Source organism: Dipodomys merriami, unplaced genomic scaffold, assembly GCF_024711535.1.
Source record: "Dipodomys merriami isolate MVZ:Mamm:240054 unplaced genomic scaffold, mDipMer1.0.p SCAF_3, whole genome shotgun sequence".
NCBI lineage: Eukaryota > Metazoa > Chordata > Mammalia > Rodentia > Heteromyidae > Dipodomys > Dipodomys merriami.
The window spans coordinates 84,621,069-84,643,469 of record NW_027204492.1 but is presented as its reverse complement, the minus strand read 5'-3'; the positions used below and the strand labels follow the sequence as shown (position 1 = coordinate 84,643,469).

The following is a 22,401-nucleotide window of genomic DNA, read 5'->3' as shown; positions in this document are numbered from 1 at the left end:
GAACAAAGACAAATATCAGTGAGGTCTCATTTGATTTTTTTTTTTTTTTTTTTTGTCTTTCATGGGGCCTGAACTCTGGGCCTGGGCGCTGTCCCTCAGCTCTTCAGCTCAAGGCTAGCACTCTACCACTTGAGCCACAGCGCCACCTCCGCCTTTTTCTGCTTATGTGGTGCTGAGGAATCAAACCCAGGGCTTCATGCATGCAAGGCAAGGGCTCTACCACTGAGCCACTTTGCCAGACCCATTTGTTTTTTTTGTTTTTTTTTTTTGTTTTTTGGTCCAGTCGTGGGGCCTGAACTCTGGGCCTGGGCGCTGTCCCTCAGCTCTTCAGTGCAAGGCTAGCACTCTACCGCTTGAGCCACAGCGCCACTTCTGGCTTTTCTGTTTAGGTGGTTCTGAGGAATGGAACCCAGGGCTTCATGCATGCTAGGCAAACACTCTACCACGAAGCCACATTCCCAGCCCTCTTTGTACTTTTTTCTTGATTCTCACCATTGACTAAGTAAAAAATAATTAAATATATATATATTTTGTTGTTGTTGTTGTTGTTGTTGGTTGTGGTGCCTGAACTCTGGGCCTGGGCACTGTCCCTTAGCTCTTCAGTGCAAGGCTAGTGTCTACCATTTGAGCCACAGCGCCACTTCTGGCTTTTTTTTTTGCTTATGTGGTGCTAAGGAATCGAACCCAGGGCCTCATGCATGCAAGGCAAGCACTCTACCACTGAGCCACCTTCCCAGCCCATAATTAAATGTTTATTAGGGTTTTTTTTTTTTTGGTCAATATTGGGGTTGAACTCGGCCTCCAGTTTAGGCAAGCATTCTATTGCCTGAGACCCCCCCCCCCCAGTCAATTTTGCTTTAGTTATTTTTCAGATAGTATTCCAGCTTTTTCCTGAAGCAAGCCTCATACCAAAATCTAGTTTACTATATCTTTTTTGCCAGTCCTGGGGGCTTGAACTCAGGGCCTGGGTGCTTTCCCCGAGCCTCTCTGTGCTCAAGGCTAGCAATCTACCACTTGAGCCACAAACCACTTCCAGCTTTTTCTGTTTATGTGGTACTGAGGAATAGAACCCAGGGCTTCATGCATGCAAAGCAAGCACTCTACCACTAAGCCACAGTCCCAGCCCATACTACATGTCTAATGTAGCTGAGATTATAAGCATGTGCTACCATGCTCAGCACTCTTAAGAAAATTTGAGAGACAGTCTGAGTCCATCTGTTGGTTCTGGTGCCTATTCAACACTATGTATATAATCAATCATCTATCTAGTTTCCTATCTACAACTTACATAGTTGTTAATATTGGCAAGGTAAGTTTTATGTGTTACTAGTGACAGTTCACATATCTCTATGCTTATAAATAAATGCATGTTATATTGTTATTAAAAAGGTATAGCTGGTTTGGTGTCTAAGTATGATGATAAGATAAGGAAACTCACAGAATGATACAGAAGGGGATGGTAAAAGTCACAGCAGTACAAAAGATTAATCTGGCTAAATTATAATATGTGTACTTGTGAAATCCCTTTTATTTTGGTGGATCCTGGGGCCTGAACTCTGGGCCTGGGTGCTGTCCCTCAGCTCCTCAGCTCAAGGCAAGCACTCTACCACTTGAGCCACAACACCACTTCCGGTTTCCTGGTGGTTAATTGAAGATAAGAATCGTGGATTTTCAGGGCTGGCTTTGAACCGCAATCCTCAGATCTCAGCCTCCTGAGTTGCTAGGATTACAGGAGTGAGCCACCTGTACCCTTTGTACAATGCTTTTTTTTTTTTCTGTCAGTCCTGGGACTTGAACTTAGAGCCTGGGCACTGTCCCCTGAGCTTCTTTTGCTCAAGGCTAGTGCTCTAGCACTTGAAACACAGCTGGCTTCTGGTGGTCAATTGGAGATAAGTGTATCACAGGCTATATTTGAACCATTATCCTCAGATCTCAGCCTCCAGAGAAGCTAGGATTATAGGCATGAGCCACCAGCACCTGGCCAAAGTCAATATATTTAAAAATTAGTGGAGGTTAACTGTTGGATGTGATATCAATATAGGCTGATCAGTAAAAACCCAACCAGGGAGCTCAGGGGGGAAATCCAAACATAACAACAGCAACCCAAAACAAACAAAAAACAAGTTTGTCTGAGGGTGGCTGAGCTCATGTCCAGGGTTGAACTTCCTGAGGAAGGACTTTAAGGGGAAATGTATTAACATAGCTCAGCCAAGTCATTAAGCAAATAAAGAAGCAAACAAGCCAATGATAACAAAAAAAGGACAAGTCAGTTGTTACAAAATAGTACCTAAAATGTCAATGTTCTGTTTTAAGAGGGGGAGGGGATAAAGGATAGTTGTCCTGAGATTGATCAGGATCCACTCTACATGTGTAGGGAAATGTTAAAGTGAACTCTTCCTATATGTATGCTAATAAAAATAAATATCTAACTTTGCATAAAAATTAAAGGCTCAAATGGTAGAGCATTTGCTTAGCATTTGCAAGACCCTGAGTTCAAATCTAAGTACTTGGGGTTGAGGATTAACACAGTGAAAGAGCACTTGCCTGGCAAGTGCAAGGCTGTGAGTTTAGCCTTCAGCTCTGCAAACAAACAAAAACCCAAAAAACAAAACAAAAAGGCAAGAGCTGAGATCTGAAGATTGTGATTCAAAGTCAGTCTGAGCAGGAAAGTCCATGAGACTCTGATCACCAATTAACCATAAAAATCCAGAACTAGAGCTGTGGTCCAAGTGGCAGAGCTAGAATTTGAGCACAAAAACTCAGGGACGGAGGCTGGGAAGGTGGCTCAGTGGTAGAGCACTTGCCTTGCATGCATGAGGCCCTGGGTTCGATTCCTCAGCACCCCATAAGCAGAAAAAAAAGCCGGAAATGGCACTGTGGCTCAAGTGGTAGAGCGCTAGCCTTGAGCTGAAGAGCTGAGGGACAGTGCCCAGGCCCAGAGTTCAGGCCCATGACCGGACCCAAAAAAACAAACAAACAAACAAAAAACCTCAGGGACAGGGCTGGGAAGGTGGCTCAGTGGTAGAGCGCTTGCCTTGCATGCATGAGGCCCTGGGTTCGATTCCTCAGCAACACATAAAGAAAAAATCCGGAAGTGGCACTGTGGCTCAAGTGGTAGAGCGCTACCCTTGAGCTGAAGAGCTGAGGGACAGCCCCAGAGTTCAGGTCCCACGACTGGACCCAAAAAAAACCCTCAGGGACAGCACCCAGGCCTAGAATTCAAGCCCCAGGACTGGCAGGCAAAAAAAAAAGAATCAAGAAAAGTAAAAGAACAACCTGGATGCCAATTGCACATGCCTATAATTCTAGCTATTCAGGAAGCTGAGAACTGAGGGTTGCAATTCGGAACTAGTCTGGGCAGAAAAGTCCATGAGACTCTTTATAGCCAATGAACTAGCAAAAAGCTGCAAGTGGAGGAATGGATCAAATGGTAGAGCACTAGCCTTGACTGAAAAACCTAAGGGACAGTACCCAGGGCCTGAGTTCAATAGCCAGTACTGGCACCAAAAGAAAAACAAACATAAAACCCAACACATTGACCTCCTAAAAGAAGTTTTCCATTAATGGAAGCTGCATCACAACTTCCTGTTCTATCTTTTTCAAGGGTGGTAATTACTGGATCTCCAGAGAGAAGATGATCCACACCTTGTTCTGTATAGGTATCTATACAGTCACCATATCTTGGAGTTGATTGATTATCTTGCTTCTGTGAATTGTACTAACAAGTGCCCACCCTGGTGTGCTTCAAGAGATACAAAATATACTTTAAAGTTTCTTTCATAGCCACCAAAGGGCAGTCATTTTTTTGCCAGTCCTGGGACTTGAACTCTGGGTCTGGGCACTGTCCCTAAGCCTCTTGTGTTCAAGGCTAGCACTCTATCACTTGAGCCACAGCGCTACTTCTGTTTTTTTCTGCTTATGTGGTGCGGAGGAATTGAACCCAGGGTCTCATGCGTGCAAGGCAAGCACTCTACCACTGAGCCACCTTCCTAAGCCCCCTGAACTTCTTTTACTCAAAGCTAGCACTCCACCACTTGAGCCACAGCACCACTTCTGGCTTTTCCTGAGTATGTGGTACTGAGGAATAGAACCCAGGGCTTCATGCATGGTAGGCAAGCACTCTACCACTAAGCCACATTGCCAATCTGCTGAAATGACCTTTTATTAGCTTCTTTCAATTGTCTCATGAGACTTTGCAACTCTAATATTCTGCTGATTTGTGTAGAGGGCAATCCTAAAGACCAGGAATATATACCTTAAAAGTAGTGAGAACTTTCTTGCTGTTTTCTGCCCTTCCCCTCTAAACTATGTGGTGCTCTGTTGTTAGAATTGACTTGTTTGGGAGAAGGGGAATTTTGAGATGGGTAAAGGTTTTGAAGAGCCTGCCCAGTAGGACAGAGGCTTTTTTTTTTTTTTTTATCGATCATGAGGCTTGAACTCTGGGCCTGGGCACTGTCCCCAGCTCTTCAGCTCAAGGCTGAGCCACAATGCCACTTCTGGCTTTTATTTGCTTATGTGGTGCTGAGGAATTGAACCCAGGGCCTCATGCATGGGAGGCAGGCACTCTACCACTGAGCCAATTTCCCAGCCCTGGACAGGATTTTGACATGAGAAGAGAGACATGTCCTTTTTAAAGCAGTAGTATCTGATAAATGCCTTTACAGTGGAGACCGTGGTGGCTTTTATACATAACTATATTTTAAACATTTTGAAACGGAAGACGGGTAATGATGATGGCAGATGATCACATTTGTTCCTTTTGGACACCAATGAAGTATTCTTCCTAAAACACACACACACACACACACACACACACACACACACACACACACACACCAATGAAGTATTCTTCCACACACACACACACACACACACACACACACACACACACACACACACACACACACAGCGAAGAACCCAGGCCCTACTCTCTAGCCTATGAACCTCATCCATTCCTCACATTTAAAGCTCCGCCCTCAATGTGTTGCAGTTTCCACCTGGATTGGCATTCCATACCCGCCCCTTTGGTGAGTCCCGCCCCTCACGCTCCCCAGTCTCTCCAGAAATGATACTTGCCTCACTGAACTGAGTATCCATTCAGCCCTGCAACCTCAATGAGTCTTTTGGCTCACCCTTATCCCAATAACCCTAAATGAATATGCAAAGACAAACCCAAGTTTATCCTCCCCCTCACAGCACCTCAGAACCCCGCCCTTCTAAAAGTTCATCCCCAGGCCCACCTAGGAACCTAACTAATAATCGGGGGCCTGCAGCTTCGGTACTGGACCCACCTCTTGGAAGGCCCTGCCCTCCTCAGCTTTCTCACGCACCCTCCTCTTGACGCAGGCGCAATGTGGTGTCAACTCTTCCAATCAACACTGACTTGCTGATAGAAGCTCCAGTCGCCAGATGGCACCCTTCCAGACGTAACCGGAGCTGTGCGGGGACCTGGGGCCAGAGGACAGGGGAAAGCTACTGCCTGGAGTGCAGAGGGAGACAGGTCAGAACTGATTTGGAGCCTCGGTGAACACCCAGAGTTCCAATGTTCAGCGACTTAGAGATACCCTTTAAAATAGCAGGATTATCTGAGCAAGTAATCCATCGTAGAATGCTTGCGGTAGACCATTTGTCTACCCTCGCTGAGGCTCTGAGTTCTATTCTAAGCACCACACAAAGAGGAATGGAGATGAGCCCTAGAAGCCCCTCCAGATATCCTAGGCAACTGCTGCCACCTCACAAATTCCCTTAGAGGCCCTGTTTCCCCACATGACCTAAGTCCCTCCAAATTTACTCTTTGCTGAAGTCCAATGGATCCCTGTTCCCACACCCAGTTCGCTACAAATCCTATGTGCCAGGCATCCAAAGTGACCTTGGGCAGACCAAGCCCTGACCATCTCTAAGGGGACTTCTCAGAGGTTCCTCCCTATCTTGCTTCCCTCTGCCTGCAGTGAGGGGTGCTGTATGTAGGGTAGGGTGCATGTGAGTAGAAAGCCTGGATATTGGCCACCATCACTGGACCCTTGTCCCTGAATCTGCCACTTGGATGCGAGAGTTGCTCTATGTATCATTTGCAAGATTGAAAAGGTGAGTAGCAGATAGGTGATTCAAAGGCATGAAGGGACAAATCTCTTTCCTTCCCTTACCGGACCTCTGTGGGTACTTCTCTGCTCCTCCTGGGACCTGTGGCATCCCCTGAATGTGTAGCTGCACAGCTACTAGTCAGCTTGGTGGATACAGAACTACCTGTGATATGTTTGGAACACAGAGGCACATTCACCTGGTGGCCTGCTCACGTCTGCATACTGAGGCTGGCCAGTCCTGTGTCTAGCTCCCTACCCAAACAGTGACCTACATGGCAGCTGATAAGGAGACCTGGCTTGTATAGGAATGTTTGGTCTCCCTGGGCCTCAGGTCCTGCCCCTGTTAACAGGATCCTAGCTGAACTGGGCTCCTCCTCCAACTCACAGAATGCTGTTATTCCAGAAAAGTTAGATCTGGAAAAGTTAGGGCACTGTCTGAATGCTGACTGCTAAAATCAGGGACTTAGAATGGGAATGGCCAACAGAACTGGAATTCTACAACCTCCAATGAGAGTAGGCTCTCATTTAATTTGCCATAAACATTTATTTGCCTACCATGGTCTCCAGCCTGGGTTTGGAAGGGTATGGGGAAGCTGGGGAAGGACATTCTCTTGAAGATTTCACAGCCACAGGAAGTTTGGAGACACTGAACATCTTGATAATTGGAGGACCAAAAGATTAAGTAGGGTTGGGCAGCTGTGGCTCATATCTATAATCTTCCCTACTCAGGAGTCTGTGATCTGAGGATCACAGTTGAAAGCCAGCCTGGACAGCAAACTCCATGTGACTCTTATCTCTAATTAACCACCAGAAAACTGGAAGTGGTGCTGTGGTTCAAAGTGGTAAGGCACTAATCTTGAGTGAAAAAGCTCAGGGACAGCAGCCAAGCCCTAAATTCAAGCCCAACCGACTGATAAAAAAATAAATAAATAGATGGGTATGGCAGGGTCCCCTGCAGAGTGGAGGAGTGGTGGTAGCCTAGAATTGAGGTTCTGAGGGCGCTGGGGTGGATTAGGACATTAGTGAATGTCATGGGAAGAATGAAGTCCCTCTGAAGTTTGAAAAGGCAAGTCTGTGAATAATAGCCCCCAACGAAGGAGGACTAAGGCACAGTGCATGACTGTACTGGAAGGTAGAATGGAGTTGTAGGGAAAGATGGCCGATTTGACCACTTTACAGGAGAAATGGAGCATCTGAAGTTTCAGAAACTTGCCTGAGGCACCACAATCAAGGGTCACTTAATCAGTTAAAACTTCAGTAAGTTGGGGCTGGGAAGGTGGCTCAGTGGTAGAGTGCTTGCCTTGCATGCATGAAGCCCTGGGTTCAATTCCTCAGCACCACATAAGCAGAAAAAGCCAGAAGTGGTGCTGTGGCTCAAGTGGTAGAGAGCTAGTATTGAGCTGAAGAGCTGAGGAACAGTGCCCAGGCCCAGAGTTCAGGCCCCATGATTGGCAAAAAAAAAAAAAAAAAAAAAAAAAAAAAAAAAAAAAAAAACTTCAGTAAGTTGCAAGAACACATTGTGTTTGTGTATATCTTGGTATTAGCACTTGAACTTAGTCCCTAGACACTGTCTCTGAGCTTTCTCAAGGCTGGAACTCTCTACCACCTGAGCCACAGCTCCACTTCCAGCCTTTTGGTGATTAATTGGACTTAAGAGTCTTGCAGGCTTTCCTGCTCTGGCTGGCTGGCTTTGAAGCAAAATCCTCAGATATCAGCTTCCTGAGTGGTTAGGATTACAGGTGTGACCTACTGGCTCACTTTAGATTTTTTATATTTGCTAGTCCTGGGGCTTGAACTCAGGACCTGGGCATTGTCCCTGAGCTTCTTTTGCTCAAGGCTAGCACTCTACCACGTGAGCCACAGTGCCACTTCCAGCTTTTTCTGTGTATGTGGTACTGAAGTATTGAACCCAGGGCATCATGTGTGCTAGGCAAGCACTCTACCACTAAGCCACATTCCAAGTCCTAGATTCTTTGTCAAATAGGGTCTCTCATTTTTTGGCTCTGGCTGTCTGAGACCTCTATCCTCCTACTTATGCCTCCTGAGTAGCTGGAACCAATAACCCCACAGTGTGAAATAGCAGGGCTAGTTTGTTGGTTAAAATGGTGGTCTCACTAACTTTTCCCAGGTTGATCTCCAGGTTGAAGGCCATTTCTCAATTAGCTGGGATTATAGGCATGAGCTAATGTTCTTGCACAGAGGACTTTTCTGCACAGGTTTGCTTTGATTCAGGGCTCAGTTTCCTGAGTCCCTATGATTACAAGCATTGGCACCAGGCTGAAATATAATACTTTTATTTACCAGTCTTAGAGCTTGAACTCAGGGCCTTACCACTGTCTCTGAGCTTCTTTTTGCTGAAGGCTAGTGCTCTACTACTTGTGCCACAGCTTTACTTCTGGCTTTTTCTAAGTAGCTTCTTGGAGATATGAGTCTTGGAGACATTACTGCCTGGATTAGCTTTGAACTGTGATCCTCAGATCTCAGTCTCCTGAGTAGCTAGGATTACAGGAATGAGTCACCAGTGCCAGTCAAACAGAATACTTTGTAAAGCTGGGCACCACTTGCTTATACCTATAATCTTTGCTACTCAGGAGGCTGAGATCTGAGGATTGAAGTTCAAAGCCAGCTTATGCAGAACTGTTTATGACTCTCCAGTTAGCCAGAAAAAAAGCCAGGTTGGAGGTATGGCTCAAGTGGTAGAGTATAGCCATGAGGGAAAAAGCTGAGAGCAAGGCACTGAGATCAAGCCCCAATCCAGCATGTGTGTGTGTGTGTGTGTGTGTGTGTGTGTGCATGCATACACATGAGCGCACGCACACACATATGCGCGCTTGCGTGCTGTATTTCTTAGTGCCTGGATAATGTTGTTACAAGTTTGTGTTTACATTCTGCTAAAGATCTCTCTATAGTCTTAGCACCTAACAATATTTATGATGCTCCAAAAACTGTATCAGGATAAATGATGGCATAACTTTTTTTGGGGGGGTGGGGGTCATGGGCTTGCACTCAGGGCCAGGGCATTGTCCCTGAGTTCTTTCTGCTCAAGGCTAGTACTCTAGCACTTTGAGTTACAGCACCACTTCTGGGTTTCTGCTGGTTAATTGCAGATAAGAGTCTTTTTTTGGGGTCCGGTCGTGGGGCCTGAACACTGGGCCTGGGTGCTGTCCCTCAGCACTTCAGCTCAAGGCTAACGCTCTACCCCTTGAGCCACAGCACCACTTCTGACTTTTTTTATGTGGTGCTGAGGAATCGAACCCAGGGCCTCAGGTATGCAAGGCAAGCACTCTACTACTGAGCCACTTTCCCAGCACCGAGATAAGAGTCTTATGGGAGGGCTGAGAGTATGGTTTAGTAATAGAGTGCTTGCTTAGCATGCATGAAGCCCTGGGTTCAATTCCTCAGCAACACATAAACAGAAAAAAGCTGGTTATGGTGCTGTGGCTCAAGTGGTAGAGTGCTAGACTTGAAGCTCAGGGATAGTGCCCAGGCCCTGAGTTCAAGCCCCAGGACTGGCAAAAAGTTCACACAGTCTTTCCTGCCCAGGCTGTCTTTGAACCAAGATCCTCAGATTTCAACCTCCTGAGTAGCTAGGATTGACAAATGTAAGTCACCAGTGTCGGGCTATTTACTTTTTTTTTTTTGTATGTGCCAGTACTAGGATTTGAAGTAAGGATATCATGCCCTCAGTTGCTTTTTGGTTTTGTTTTGGTTTTGCTTAAAGCTGGCACTCTACCACTTTACCTATACCTCTACTTCTGATATTTGGTGGTTAGAGATAAGAGTCTTTTAGACTCAGCTGGTTTCAAACTAATATTCTTAGATCTCAGACTCTTGAGTAGCTAGGATTACCAGTATAAGCAACGATAGTGTGCTCGGCGATAGTGTGAATTTAGACTGGTGCTGCTCTTAGGTTTGTCCATTCATGACTATAAACCATTTACCCCTCCAGCTTCACTTCAAAATTTAATGCATAATGTTGAACATTTTACTTAATTATAACCTCAACTCTGAAATTTTCTTGGGTTCTTTTTTTTTTTGCCAGTCATGGTGCCTGAACTCTGGGCCTGGGCACTGTCCCTCAGCTCTTCAGCTCAAGGCTAGTACTCTACCACTTGAGCCACAGCACCACTTCCAGCTTTTTCTGCTTATGTGGTGCTGAGGAATCGAACCCAGAGCCTTATGCATGCAAGGCAAGCACTCTATCCACTGAGCCACCTTCCCAGCCCCAATCACTTCATAATTTAAACCAATACTTCCTACAGCTTCACCCAATTTATTATTTTATTTACTTACTTACTTACTTATTTACTTATTTATTTATTTTGTTGGTCGTGGGTCTTGAACTGTGGGCCTGGGCGCTGTTCCTCAGCTCTTCAGCTCAAGGCTAGCACTCTACCACTTGAACCACAGCGCCACTTCTGATTTTCTGAGTTGTTTATTGGAGATCAGAGTTTCTCCTAAGTTCCTTCCCGGGCTGGCTTTGAACTGCGATCCTCAGATCTCCTGAGTAGCTAGGATTACAGGCGTGAGCCACCGGTGCCCGGCAGCTTCACCTAATTTATTAATTCAGATAAAATTTTCTATTAATGTGGGGACTGGACAGGTAGAGTGTCAGCTGATAGAGTGTCAGCTTTGACCAAAAAAGCCAAGAACTTGGGATCCTGAGTTCAAGCCCTGATACTGGTACAAAAATATTTCTTTTGTAGTACTGGTGATTAAACCCAGTGTCTCTGCTTGAAAATGCTATGTCAATAATACTACACCCAAAGCCAACTCTTTTTTTTTTTTTTTTTGCCAATCCTGGGGCTTGAACTCAGGGCCTGGGCACTGACCCTGAGCCTCTCTGTGCTCAAGGCTAGCACTCTACTACTTGAGTCACAGCATCACTTCCAGCTTTTTCTGTTTATGTGGTACTTAGACTCAAACCTAGGGCTTTGTGCATGCAAGGCAAGCACACTACCTCTAAGCCACATTCCCAGCCCCTTCCAAAGCCCTTGTTAAATTATTTATTTATTTTGTGCCAGTGCTGGGGCTTGAACTCAGAGCCTGGGTGCTGTCCCTAAACCTCTTGGTGCTCAAGGCTAGCTCTCTACCGCTTGAGCCATAGCACCACTTCCGGTTTTCTGGTGGTTAATTGGAGATAAGAGTCTCTCAGACTTTCCTTGCCCAGAATGGCTTTGAACAGTGATCCTCAGATCTCATCCTCCTGAGTTGCTAGGATTACAGGTCTGATCCACCAGCCCCCCACTCCTAGCATTTAAAAAAACACATTTATTTTATTTTATTTTTTTGTGCTCATTTTGGGGCTTGATCTCAGAGTTTGGGCACTGTCCTTTAGTTTCCTTTGATTAAGGCTAGCACTCTACCACTTGAGCTACAGCTCCACTTTCAGAGTTTTCTATTTAGTTTATTGGAGATAAGTCTCATGGACTTAACTGCTAGCTTCGATATATGATCCTCATACGTCAGCCTCCTGCATAGTTAGGATTACAGGGGTGAGCCACCAGCACCCGGCTAGGGTATCACTAACTTTGTCCTGGCTGGCCTCAAACTAACACACTTTGCCTCTCTCTTTTAAACATCCTTTCTGGTTTATATCATTTTTCAGTGATGGAAATACCAATGGCTTTAAGCATGTTAAACATGTTACACATGTACCTTACAACTGACCTACAACCCTTAACCTCTACTGTAATTATTTTGAGATCCATCAATTAGTTCATTATTTTATTTTTGTTTACTTATTTATTTTTTGTTGGTTGTAGGGCTTGAACTCAGAGCCTAGGCACTGTCCCTGAGCTCTTTTGTCAAGGTAGTGCTCTACCACTTTAAGCCAAAGTTTCCGTTCTAGTTTCCTGGTGGTTAATTGGAGAGAAGAGTCTCACACACTTTCCTTCCTGTGCTTCTTTGGAACCATGATCTTCAGATATCAGCCTCCTAAGTAGCTAGTAAGCTGGTATTACACTTGTGAGCCACCGGTGCCCAGCTTATTGATTATTACATATATATATATTCTAGTCCTGGGGCTTTAACTCAGGGCCTGGGCACTGTTCCTGAGCTTCTTTTGTTCACAGTTAGCACTCTACCACTTGAGAGCCACAGTGCCACTTCTGGCTTTTTCTGTTTATGTGGTACTGAGGAATCAAACCCAGGGCTTCATGCATGCAAGGCAAGTACTCTACCACTAAGCCACATTCCCAGCCTTGTACATTATGCTCTTTTTTTTTCTAATTGGTCATGGGGCCTGAACTCTGGGCCTGAGTGCTATTCCTTAGCACTTCAGCTCAAGGCTAGCGCTCTACCACTTGAGCCACAGTGCCACTTCTGGCTTTTTCTGCTTATGTGGTGCTGAGGAATCGAACCCAGGGCCTCATGCGTGCAAGGTTAGCACTCTACCACTGAGCCACCTTCCCAGCTCTATATTATGTTAATAATGTTGAGTTATATTCCACTGTATACATATGGTGTACTAATCTCTCTATTTAGGCACTAATGGACATTTGGGTTTTTTTCAAGTTTTTGGTGTATTAACAAATACAAATGAACTTTGAAGACAGGAGAGTGGAGAGTTCCAGGCTAACCTGGGGATACATAGTGGGTTCAAGGCTAGCCTCAGAGCTGGATGCTGGTAGTTCATTTTTTTTTTGTCATTCATGGAGCTTGAACTCTGGGCCTGGGTGCTCTTTAGCTCAAAGACAGCACTCTACCACTTGAGCCACAGTGCCCACTTCCGGCTTTTTCTGTTTATGTGGTGCTGAGGAATTGAACCCACGGCCTCGTGCATGCCACGAGCCACCTTCCCAGCCCAAGCCCAGCTTTGTCATATTACTAAATATACATCTGACCTGCAAGTCTCCCTACCTGCTGAACACCCCTCTCCAGGGCCAGGCTTACTCTTTTTTTTTGCTGGTCCTGGAGCTTGAACTCAGGGCCTGGGCACTGGCCCTAAGCCTCTCTGTGCTAGTGCTCTACCACTGGAGCTACAAGGCCACTTCTGGTTTTTTTTTTCTTTCTGTTTATGTAATACTGAGGAATTGAACCCAGAGCTTCATGCATGCTGGGCAAGCACTCTACCACTAAGCCACATTCCCAGTGCCCCTCCCCCCTTACTCTTTCAGTTCAGGAACAGCTTCTGTTAAGTCTTCTGGCCCCTAGCCCAGTTTGAAGGGTTTTCTGGGCCTTAGGTGAGGACTATGTGCTGAATTGTAGGGGAAAAGTTATGGAAGTAGCCATAGATAGCTTGCTTAGTAAGGACTCACTCTGAGACCTTCCACGTTTCTCCCCCTTTCCACATCTCAAGTATTTTTTGGTTGGTTGGAGGGCTTGAACTCAGGGCCTGGGTGCTGTTTGAGCCTCTGTGCTCAAAGCTAGTGCTCTACCACTTGAGCCACAGAGCCACTTCTGGTTTGGGAGTGGTTAATTGGAGATAAGAGTCTCATGAGGACTTTTCTGCCTGGGCTGGCTTTGAACCTCAATCCTCAAAGATTAGCCTCCTGAGTACGTAATATTACAGGCGTGAGCCACTGGCACCTGGCTCAACAAGGATTTGTTGAGCATTCCTGTGTGGGGCTTGGTTGTGAGTCCAGGGTTAGAGTATAAATCAGTTTCCTTCATCTTCTGGTTAGTCAGCTGGGGCTGAGAGGGGCAGTTTTCAAGAAAACACTAAAAACATATGTCCTGGCCCCATTAGCTAGGACCCCTGCCCCTCACCCAGAGTTCTCCTAGAATACCTGAAGGAGGAGCTTGGTCAAGGGCCTGCTAGGCACTCTAAGGTTGGGGAGGGCAATCTGGCAGGCCTGTTTTAGGAGGCTGTTACAGTTGCCCCATCTACACGTGGACATCTTATGTGCCCGGACCAACTAGGTTCTTTTTGAGTTTGAACTCATGGCCTTGTTCTTGCTAGGTTGGCACTCTCTAGCACTTGAGCCACACCTTCAGTTCTACTGTTTTTTTTTTTTGCCAGTCCTGGGGCTTGAACTTAGGGCCTGGGCACTGTCCCAGCTTCTTTTGCCCAAGGCTAGCATTCTACCACTTGAGCTACAGCACCACATCCAGCCTTTTCTGTTTATGTGGTACTGAGGAATCCAACATAGAGCTTCATGCATGCTAGGCAAGCACTCTACCACGAAGCCACTTTCCCAGCCACATGCATGGTTACTTTTGAGACGGAATCTCTAGGACTCTTCTGCCAGTGCTTGCCTTGAATTGTGGTCTTTCAGATCTCAGCCTTATGACTACTAGTATTACAGGTGCGAGCCACCAACGCCTAGCTCCCCACATTTTTTTAAGTTAATATCAATATATTGTAACCAGATGCTGATGGCTCATGCTGGTAATTCTAGCTATTCAGAAGGTGAGCTCTAAAGATTAGGGTTCAAAGCTAGTCTGGGCAGGAAAATCTGTGAAACTCTTTTTTTTGGGGGGGGTACAGTCGTGGGTCCTGAACTCTGGGCCTGAGTGCTGTCCCTCAGCTCTTCAGCTCAAGGCTAGCGCTCTACCACTTGAGCCACAGCGTCACTTCTGGCTTTTTTTCTTTTTGCTTATGTGGTGCTGAGGGATCGAACTCAGGGCCTCATGCATGCAAGGCAAGCGCTCTACCACTGAGCTACCTTCCCAGCCCTTGTGAAACTCTTATTTCCAATAAACTACCAAAAAGATGAAAGTAGAGCTGTGACTCAAGTAGTAAAACACCAGTCTTTTGCTTGATCTCATCATTACTAATTTTTTTGCTCTCTCATCTCCAATTAACCACCAAAAAGAGCCAAAAGAAGAGCTCAAGTGCTAAAGGACTAGCCTTGAGCACAAAAGCTCAGCTACAATACCTAAGCCCAGACTTTAGGTCTCAGAACTGGCACACTCACACAAAAAGATTACACAGACGGTGTGTGTGTGTGTGTGTGTGTGTGTGTGTGTGTGTGTGTGTGTGTGTGTGTGTGTGTGTAATGAGTTGACTATAGGAGCTGTTTGGGAAGATGATGATGGGCACCCATGGCTCACAACTATAATCCTAGCTACTCAGGAAGCAGAAATCTGAGGATCATGGTTCAAAGCTAGCCCAGGCAGGAAACTCCAAGATACTCTTTTCTCCAATTAACTACAAAGAAAAAAAAAGCCGGAAGTGGTCCAGATGGTACAGAAGTGGCCTTGAGTGAATAAGCTCAGGGACAGGGACCAGACCCTGCCACAAAAATAGAAGAAATAGAACAATGAAATCTGTTGAAATTTCTCTAAGAAGTGAGAAGAGAATAGGGAGAAAGATGAAGGGGAGTAGGTGTACATTATACTCATGTATAGAAATGTCACAATAAACTTCTTCCTGTAGAAATAATATACGCAAGTAAAAATCTTTTAAAAAAGAACCTTAAGAGCCATCATGTGGTAGTAAAGTACTGTATATGCATGTGTAAAATACCATTATGAATCCCCTTTGAACAATTAGCATACACCAATAAAATGAATGACAAGAAAGGAAACATCTTGTCATAGTGTGCATACTAGCGGGAAAGGGGAGAGAGAATGTGGTCAAAATACTTTTTATACATCTATGAAAATGTAAAAATAAATCTTATGGAGATTGGTTTGGGAAAAGTGACAGAAGGGGTAAGTCTGAATAAAATATATTGCAGATATATGTGGAGATGTAATACTAAAAGTCCTTTACAACATACTTATTTTCTGTTGACTCTTAGGCTTGAACTCAGAGAGCTTGGGTGATATGCCTTAGGTTTTTCACTCAAGATGTGTTTCAGGGGCTGGGAAGGTGGCTCAGTGGTAGAGTGCTTGCCTTGTATGCATGAGGCCCTGGATTCGATTCCTCTGCACCACATAAGCAGAAAAAGCAGAAGTGGTGCTGTGACGCAAGTGGCAAAGTGCTAGCCTTGAGCTGAAGAGCCAAAGGATAGTGCCCAGGCCCAAAGTTCAGGCTCCATGACCAACAAAAAGAAAAAGAAAAAGAAAAAAAAATACTGGTGTTTCAGCTGGGCACAGGTGGCTCACGCCTGTAAACTTACCTATTTAGGCGGCTGAGATCTGAGGATCTTGGTTTGAAATCTTCCCGGAGAAGTAAAGTCAGTGATATTCTTACTATGCTGAAAAATCTGGGAGTGGCGCTGTTTCAAATGGTAGAGTGCTAGCCTTGAGCACAGAGAGGCTCAGGGACAGAGCCTAAGCCCTAATCATCTCATTAGTAATGCTACCTGTACTCATCCCCTGATTCCTTTCCTGTGCTGTTTCCTTGTCAGTAGGATAGCCAGGCTCCCCCTTTGTGAGACCTTATAGGGCAGATGCTGGCTGCCTGGAAAGACAGACTGGGTAGAGTGTGTTGGTGGTGACATAACTCTGGGTGGCCTATGTCCTTTCAGGGTGTGGAGATACAACCCCAAGAAACTGGGGAAAAAGGGAGCTGGGAATTTGGCTTAGTGGTAGAGTACTTGCCTAGCATGCATGGAGCCCCGGGTTTGATACTTTAGTACCACATAAACAGAAAAAGCAGGAAGTGGTGCTGTGGCTCCAGTGGTAGAGTGCTAACCTTGAGCAAAAGAAACTCAGGGACAATGCCCAGGCCCTGAGTTCAAGCCCCAGGACTGGCAGGAAAAAAAAGACAACAAAAAACAAAAAATGTGGCTCTAGAAGACCTATTTCCAATTGCTATGGAATGAATTATGAGTTATATGGACCTTCTTATGCTAAATTCACTTGTTAACCCTCATAAAGACTGTATCTGGAGAAGGAATCTTTTAGGAGGTAACTAAAGTTAAAGGAGGCTATAAGGTTTGGGCTCTTGATCAGGCTGGTATCCTCATAAGAAAAGGAAGAAAGGGTTATCTCTTAACTCCATGTGGAGACATAGCTAAAACTCAGCTAACTGCCAAAGAAGAGAACCAAGTCAGGAGCTCAGCCCCTTAATCTTATATTTCTAGTCTACAGAATAGTAAGAAACCAGTTTCTACTGTTTCAGCCACGAGTCTGCAATGCTTCGTTATGACAGCCCATGACAATTATGGCAGGAAATAAAGGTGCCCCAAATATTCTACACATCTTTTGTTTGTGGTACTAGAGATTAAACCCAGGGCCTCACACTTACTAGGCAAACAGCTCTACCACATGAACTATATCCCAGTCCTTTATTTTGTGTTTTGAAATAGAATATAACTACTACCTTTGTCCTGGCTGGCCTTGAACACTTTTGTCCCTATCTCCTGAGTAGCTAGGATTACAAGCCTGCTGCCACCACCACCACGCCTACATAAGTCTTTATGTAATGTGTGCATTTTTTTTTAGTTAAACACACTGGAGGGAAAATAAAATAGTTGGAAGTTTACCTTTTGAGGACGCTGCCAAAGCATTTTGTAAAGTTGCTGTACTATCTTACATTTCCATCAGCAGTATAGTTAAGTTCTATTTCCTCATGTTTTCTTCAACACTTCTTATAGTCAGGCTTTTTAGTGGAAACCAGGGTCCTCGGTGAAGAGAAACAGCAGCGCCAGAGGAAAAGCCAGGCTAAGGGTTCCTACTGGCTCCACAGCCAGGTCTCCTTGCCTGCAGCCAGGTAGGTCACCGCGCGAGTTAGGACGCCAGGCACGGGGACTGAACGGCCCCAGCCGTGTCCAGGCCTGGGCGAGGAGCCAGGTGAGCGCGCCCCTGTGCTAAATACTCGTCGCTGGGCAGCCTTGAGTCCACTGGACGGACCACTGGCCATGGAGTCGCGCGCGAGGAACACTGCCGATGCTAGAGGGAGTAGAGGAGGTACTGGTGTGGGGTAGGGAGAGAGAGGGAAAGAGAGCATTCTCAATGGCTCTTGCCCCACCTGTCTGCTCCTCACCTTTCCCATCCTACAGGTGAGGTAAACCGCAGCACTGACGCCCGAGCGGGCGGCAACCAGGGAGGGAGTCCAGAGACCTTGACTGCCCACACTTTCACTCGCGTGGAGGGGGCACTAGACAGGAAGGGGCTCAAGAGTCTCCAGAGAATTGTTTCAGGAGGCGTCTGAGGACGCCTGCGCACTTAGAGTCTCTAGTGAATTCGGTGTTGGGTGGGGGCGGGCTGGGGAGCTGCGGAGGGGGAATCTGGAGGTATTTGGGTCGAGTTGGGGAAACGGGGCCTCTAAGGGAAAGGGAACTACAGGGAGGTAGCAGGGATTGCTTAGAATATCCCGAAGGCGAATCGGGGGTGGGGTGGAGTGGGGCCCCTGGTCTGGGGAGGGGAGCATGTTCTCCGGACGAGATGACGAACGAGTTTGATATCTAGAGTCATTAAGGGACAGTTGGGGAGTTCTGGAGAAATGTATAGTGTTGGAAGGTGTCCAGGACTATTGTAGTCAAATGGCTATCTCCAGGGATCGTGGGGGCAAGGAGCTGCACGCTTATACCGCGATGGTCTAGTCTCTATCAGTAGGCGACTTCTAGAACTTGTGTGAGGGTGGCCAGGAGTCCCAGGGTATCTTGAGCTGCATTTCTAGCTCTCGGAACGTCAGAATCTTGGGTGTTTGCCGAGGATTAAGATCCGTGCTGTGATCATTCTCCCCTCTCTCAAGCAGGTCGCGGATTTCCCCCGTCTGCTGGCCCCAGGTCCAGGCAGTTCCTGGCGCGGCTGGACGCGCGTCCCCTGGCGGCCAGAGCTGCGGCGGACGTGTCAGCTCTGGTACGAAGAGCAGGGACCACATTGCGCCTGCGCCCCAAGAAGAGTGAGTGACAGCAGGGCCTCCAGAGGGGTGGGGAGGGGAGGGCCTCCAGAGGGGTGGAGCTAGAGTGACTGATAGGTTTGAAATTACAGGCCTGGGATTATTAGTTACTCCCCTGGCTGGGCCCAAGGATGTGCTTCAAGAGGGCGGAGTTAGGAGTTGTTTCCAGGGGGCGTGTCCCTTTGAGGTTATTGTGATTAGCAAACGCTTGTAGATTCCTTAAAGGTGCAAGGCTGAGTGGTTATTCGGTTCACTGTGGCTGCAAACACTATTTCTGGAACGTCGGAGTCTTGGGGTCGAGACTCGCCAAAGGGGCAGGGCTGGAATGCCGGTCAGAGGGAGGAAACTGAGCGCATTGAGAGCAGAGTTTTAAAAGTGAGAAATGAGTTGAGGTTTAGAGGCTAGAGGGCTTGGGTGTTATTTTGAGGCATGGACTCTACATGTTATTAGTGGCAGGTAGGAAGATCTTAAGGATTATTCAAATATCTGGCCAGGATTATTTGTTAAGAAGGTGGAGTCAGAACAGTTATTTCTGTGGGTTGAACTCAGAACAGTTATTACTGGGGGGCAGGGAGTGATCTCTAGATAGTAAAATGATGGGCGAGTCTTGTGTGTGAATTGTAGAGATCAGGTCAGAATGCTAACTCAGAGGACTGGTCCTAGGGTGTTTTCTTGGCATGTCCTTCTATGTCCCTTTCTGCCTCTTTCATCCTCTAGCAGTTAATGTTCTGGATTCTGCGGATATAGAAGTCACAGATAGTCGCCTGCCTCATACCACTCTTGTGAAACATCAGTCCCAGGTACCACTTCCTCCTTCTAGTCCATTCCACCTGCCTTGAGGCTGGCAATCTATATACACTGGTGTCCTTACTCCAGCATCGTCGATCAGATACCCTGGGTAAATGTACTGTGCCAGTGACCCAGAGTAAGGCAAATTGTGCTTCGAAGCCACTCCAAACCTCTGGTCGGTTCTCTGTGGAGCTTGTGCGTGGTCCTGCAGGCTTTGGCCTCACCTTAAGTGGAGGAAGGGGTGTACCAGACGATGCTCCACTGGCTGTGCGTGGGTTGCTGAAGGATGGACCGGCTCAGCGCTGTGGTTTGCAGGTTAGCCCTAAGATATCCTGCGTTCTCTGCCTTTGTCTAGTGCTGCTCATCTGTCCTTCCTATAATACTACTGCCATGTGCTTACAGGCTGGGGACCTAGTGCTTCTTATCAATGGAGAGTCAACTGATGGCCTCACACATGCCCAGGTCCTGGAGCGGATCCGAGCTGGGGGTCCCCAGCTCCATCTCCTCCTCCACAGGCCTCCAGAGATCCAATGCCCCCGAAAACTTGAAGGGGTGGAAAGATCCCAGAAGGGAGGTAAGGCGGTGGGGTTTCCCAGGGGAGAAGGGCAGAGATCTAAGAGGGGAAGGAGAGGCTCGCAGAGCAGAAAGGCTAGGGTCCTAAGTGGAAAGGGTTTGGTGGTCTCAGTGGAGAGGATCAAGGTTCCATATCTCAGTGTGGTTATGGTATGCTCAAAAGCTGGGATAAGGGGCTGGGAATGTGGCTTAGTGGTAGATTGCTTGCTGAGCATGCATGAAGCCCTGGGTTCGATTCCTCAGTACCATGTAAGCAGAAAATGCCAGAAGTGGCACTGTGGCTCAAGTGGTAGAGTGCTAGCCTTGAGCAAAAAGAAGCTCAGGGACAGTGCCCAGGCCCTGAGGTCAAGCCCCAGGACTGGCAAAAAAAAGGGGGGGTAAGCTGGGATTAGGAGAGCCCATCTCAGGGAAGGAATTTCAGAGAAGCTTTCTAGTATGCAGAGGAGAAAAAGGAGGTGATCTGGGTTAAACTGAGTGTTTAGAAGGAACAGTCTAAGTCATTGGAAGCGGAAAGGTGGAAATGGATTACAGCAGGGGGGAGATAGCATGGTAGGGGTTCCATTCTAGATAATTAGTCAAGGAGAGGAAGGATTGGGAGCCAGTGGAGGTAGGATGTGGCAAGGGAGGAGATCTCATGAAGGTGAAGTTCCCATTCCCAAGGCTGAGGTTGTTTTCTTTCTTTTGGGGATTGCAGGAAATTCTTTCTGAGGAGAACGTTCTAGATCAAGGTGGGGAGAGGTCACAGAAAACAGGTGTTGCGGTTTGTGAGGGGTAGCGCTGGTCGCTGGTCACTGAACAGCACCTCTACTTCCTGAAGGGAGGTTTTTCCCAAGAGGCGGGGGCTCTGTTGCCGTCATTGAGCTTTCTCCACTACTGTCAGCTAAGGACCCCAATTTTTCCACTCCCCACCCCACCGCCCGATCTAACCTGAGGTATTTCCATCCTCAGATCGCAGTCCAGATCCTAGGAGTCCGGGGACCATGAGATCTCAAAGCGCCAGCATTTCCCCAGTTCACCACTCTCGATCCAGTAGGATGCCTAAGATCCGAGGAAGCCTCGAGCCTAGACCCCAGGCAGTGTCTGACAGCCCTGAGGTCCCTGTTCTGGAGCACTGCACAGAGGACCTGGATGATCATATTCCTCCTTCCCCGGGGCCCTGGCTGGTGCCCAGCGAAGAGCGGCTCTCACGGGCCCTAGGAGTCCCGAGGACCGCGCAGCTAGATCAAGAGTTGACTGCCGGAAAACGAAGACACTGAGCTACCAGCTCTGAGCTCAAGTGCTGTGGTCCAACCTGGATCAGGCGTACTCCAACAGGCACGCACTAGCAGCGTCCTTCAGGCTTCCTCTTGGCGTGGTCCCCTATCCCTCTGGTTCGCACACCCCTCACATTGTCAGTGGTACGGCCCTCCCGGACCCCCTCCCTCCCCATCTCCGCGCTAGTTCCGGGAGAAGAAAGTAATAAAAAATGGTTGCATCCAGTCTTGACTTGCCAGGTGCCCCAGGAGGGGTGGGGCTCCCCAGTCCACCCTGGACGGAAGGGGGTGGGTAGATCTGGTTTCGAGGAGGGCCTCTCGAAACCACCGGCCAGTGGTGTGCAGTTTCTTTTATGTCTCCTCTCCTCCTTCTCTCGACCAATTCCTGCTTCTCTCCCTATCCATTTGGAGGCGTGCAAGGGCTTGCACACACATACACACACAATGATTGCTCATGGCACTGGTGGTACTGGTGCAGAAGTGAGCCTGTCCTAGCGGGAATGCCCCAGTATACGCACAGTTGTTGCTCACAATCATCCAGATCCTCAGCTGAAGTTTGGGACAGCAAATCTAGAAGCAGGGTGGTGTCCTTCGCTAGAAGACTGTGGTCTCCCACTTCCGGCCTAAAAGATCAGCTTTTACTGGCTTGAAAACTGCCACCCTCCCGGGCCCCAGAGCCCCCTTTGGGATAGAGCCGGGAAGGTGTGAGTCAGCAGGCAGGCCAGGCCAGGCTAAAAAAGGCTGTTAGAAACCTTGGGCCGCGCCCCCTTTTTCCATAGATGGTGACAAAAACTGCAGCCGGGGCTTGTGTGCACATGCCATGCACTGGGTGTTCCCGGTCCCGGGAGAGACCCAGATTTTCCTCCATCCTGGGAACTAGGCTCCACAGTCCCGGCTTTTATAGACAGTGGGATTCCAACCGAGGTAGCACTGAGGCAGGTGCTAGCCAATATCCGACATATACAGTCACCTCTGTTGTCTGTCACCACATCCTGAACACACCCAGCCCCCCCTCCCCCCAAGGAGA

The 22,401-nt window shown here is 47.3% G+C and overlaps 1 protein-coding gene across 2 annotated transcripts; it reads left to right on the top strand.

Annotated features, from left to right (window-relative positions):
* Window positions 1–17,753: 17,753 nt before the first annotated feature.
* On the top strand, window positions 17,754–21,599 carry Magix (MAGI family member, X-linked). Of its 2 annotated transcripts, none has more exons than XM_070040471.1 (6): window positions 17,754–17,825; window positions 18,616–18,762; window positions 19,480–19,559; window positions 19,636–19,863; window positions 19,951–20,122; window positions 21,070–21,599. In XM_070040471.1, the coding sequence occupies exons 1-6, from the start codon at window positions 17,777–17,779 to the stop codon at window positions 21,375–21,377; spliced, it is 984 nt and encodes a 327-aa protein (XP_069896572.1). In that variant the 5' UTR covers window positions 17,754–17,776; the 3' UTR covers window positions 21,378–21,599. The 2 variants fall into 2 exon arrangements, with proteins under 2 accessions (XP_069896572.1, XP_069896571.1); XM_070040470.1 differs by having other exon boundaries at window positions 19,477–19,559.
* Window positions 21,600–22,401: the final 802 nt, after the last annotated feature.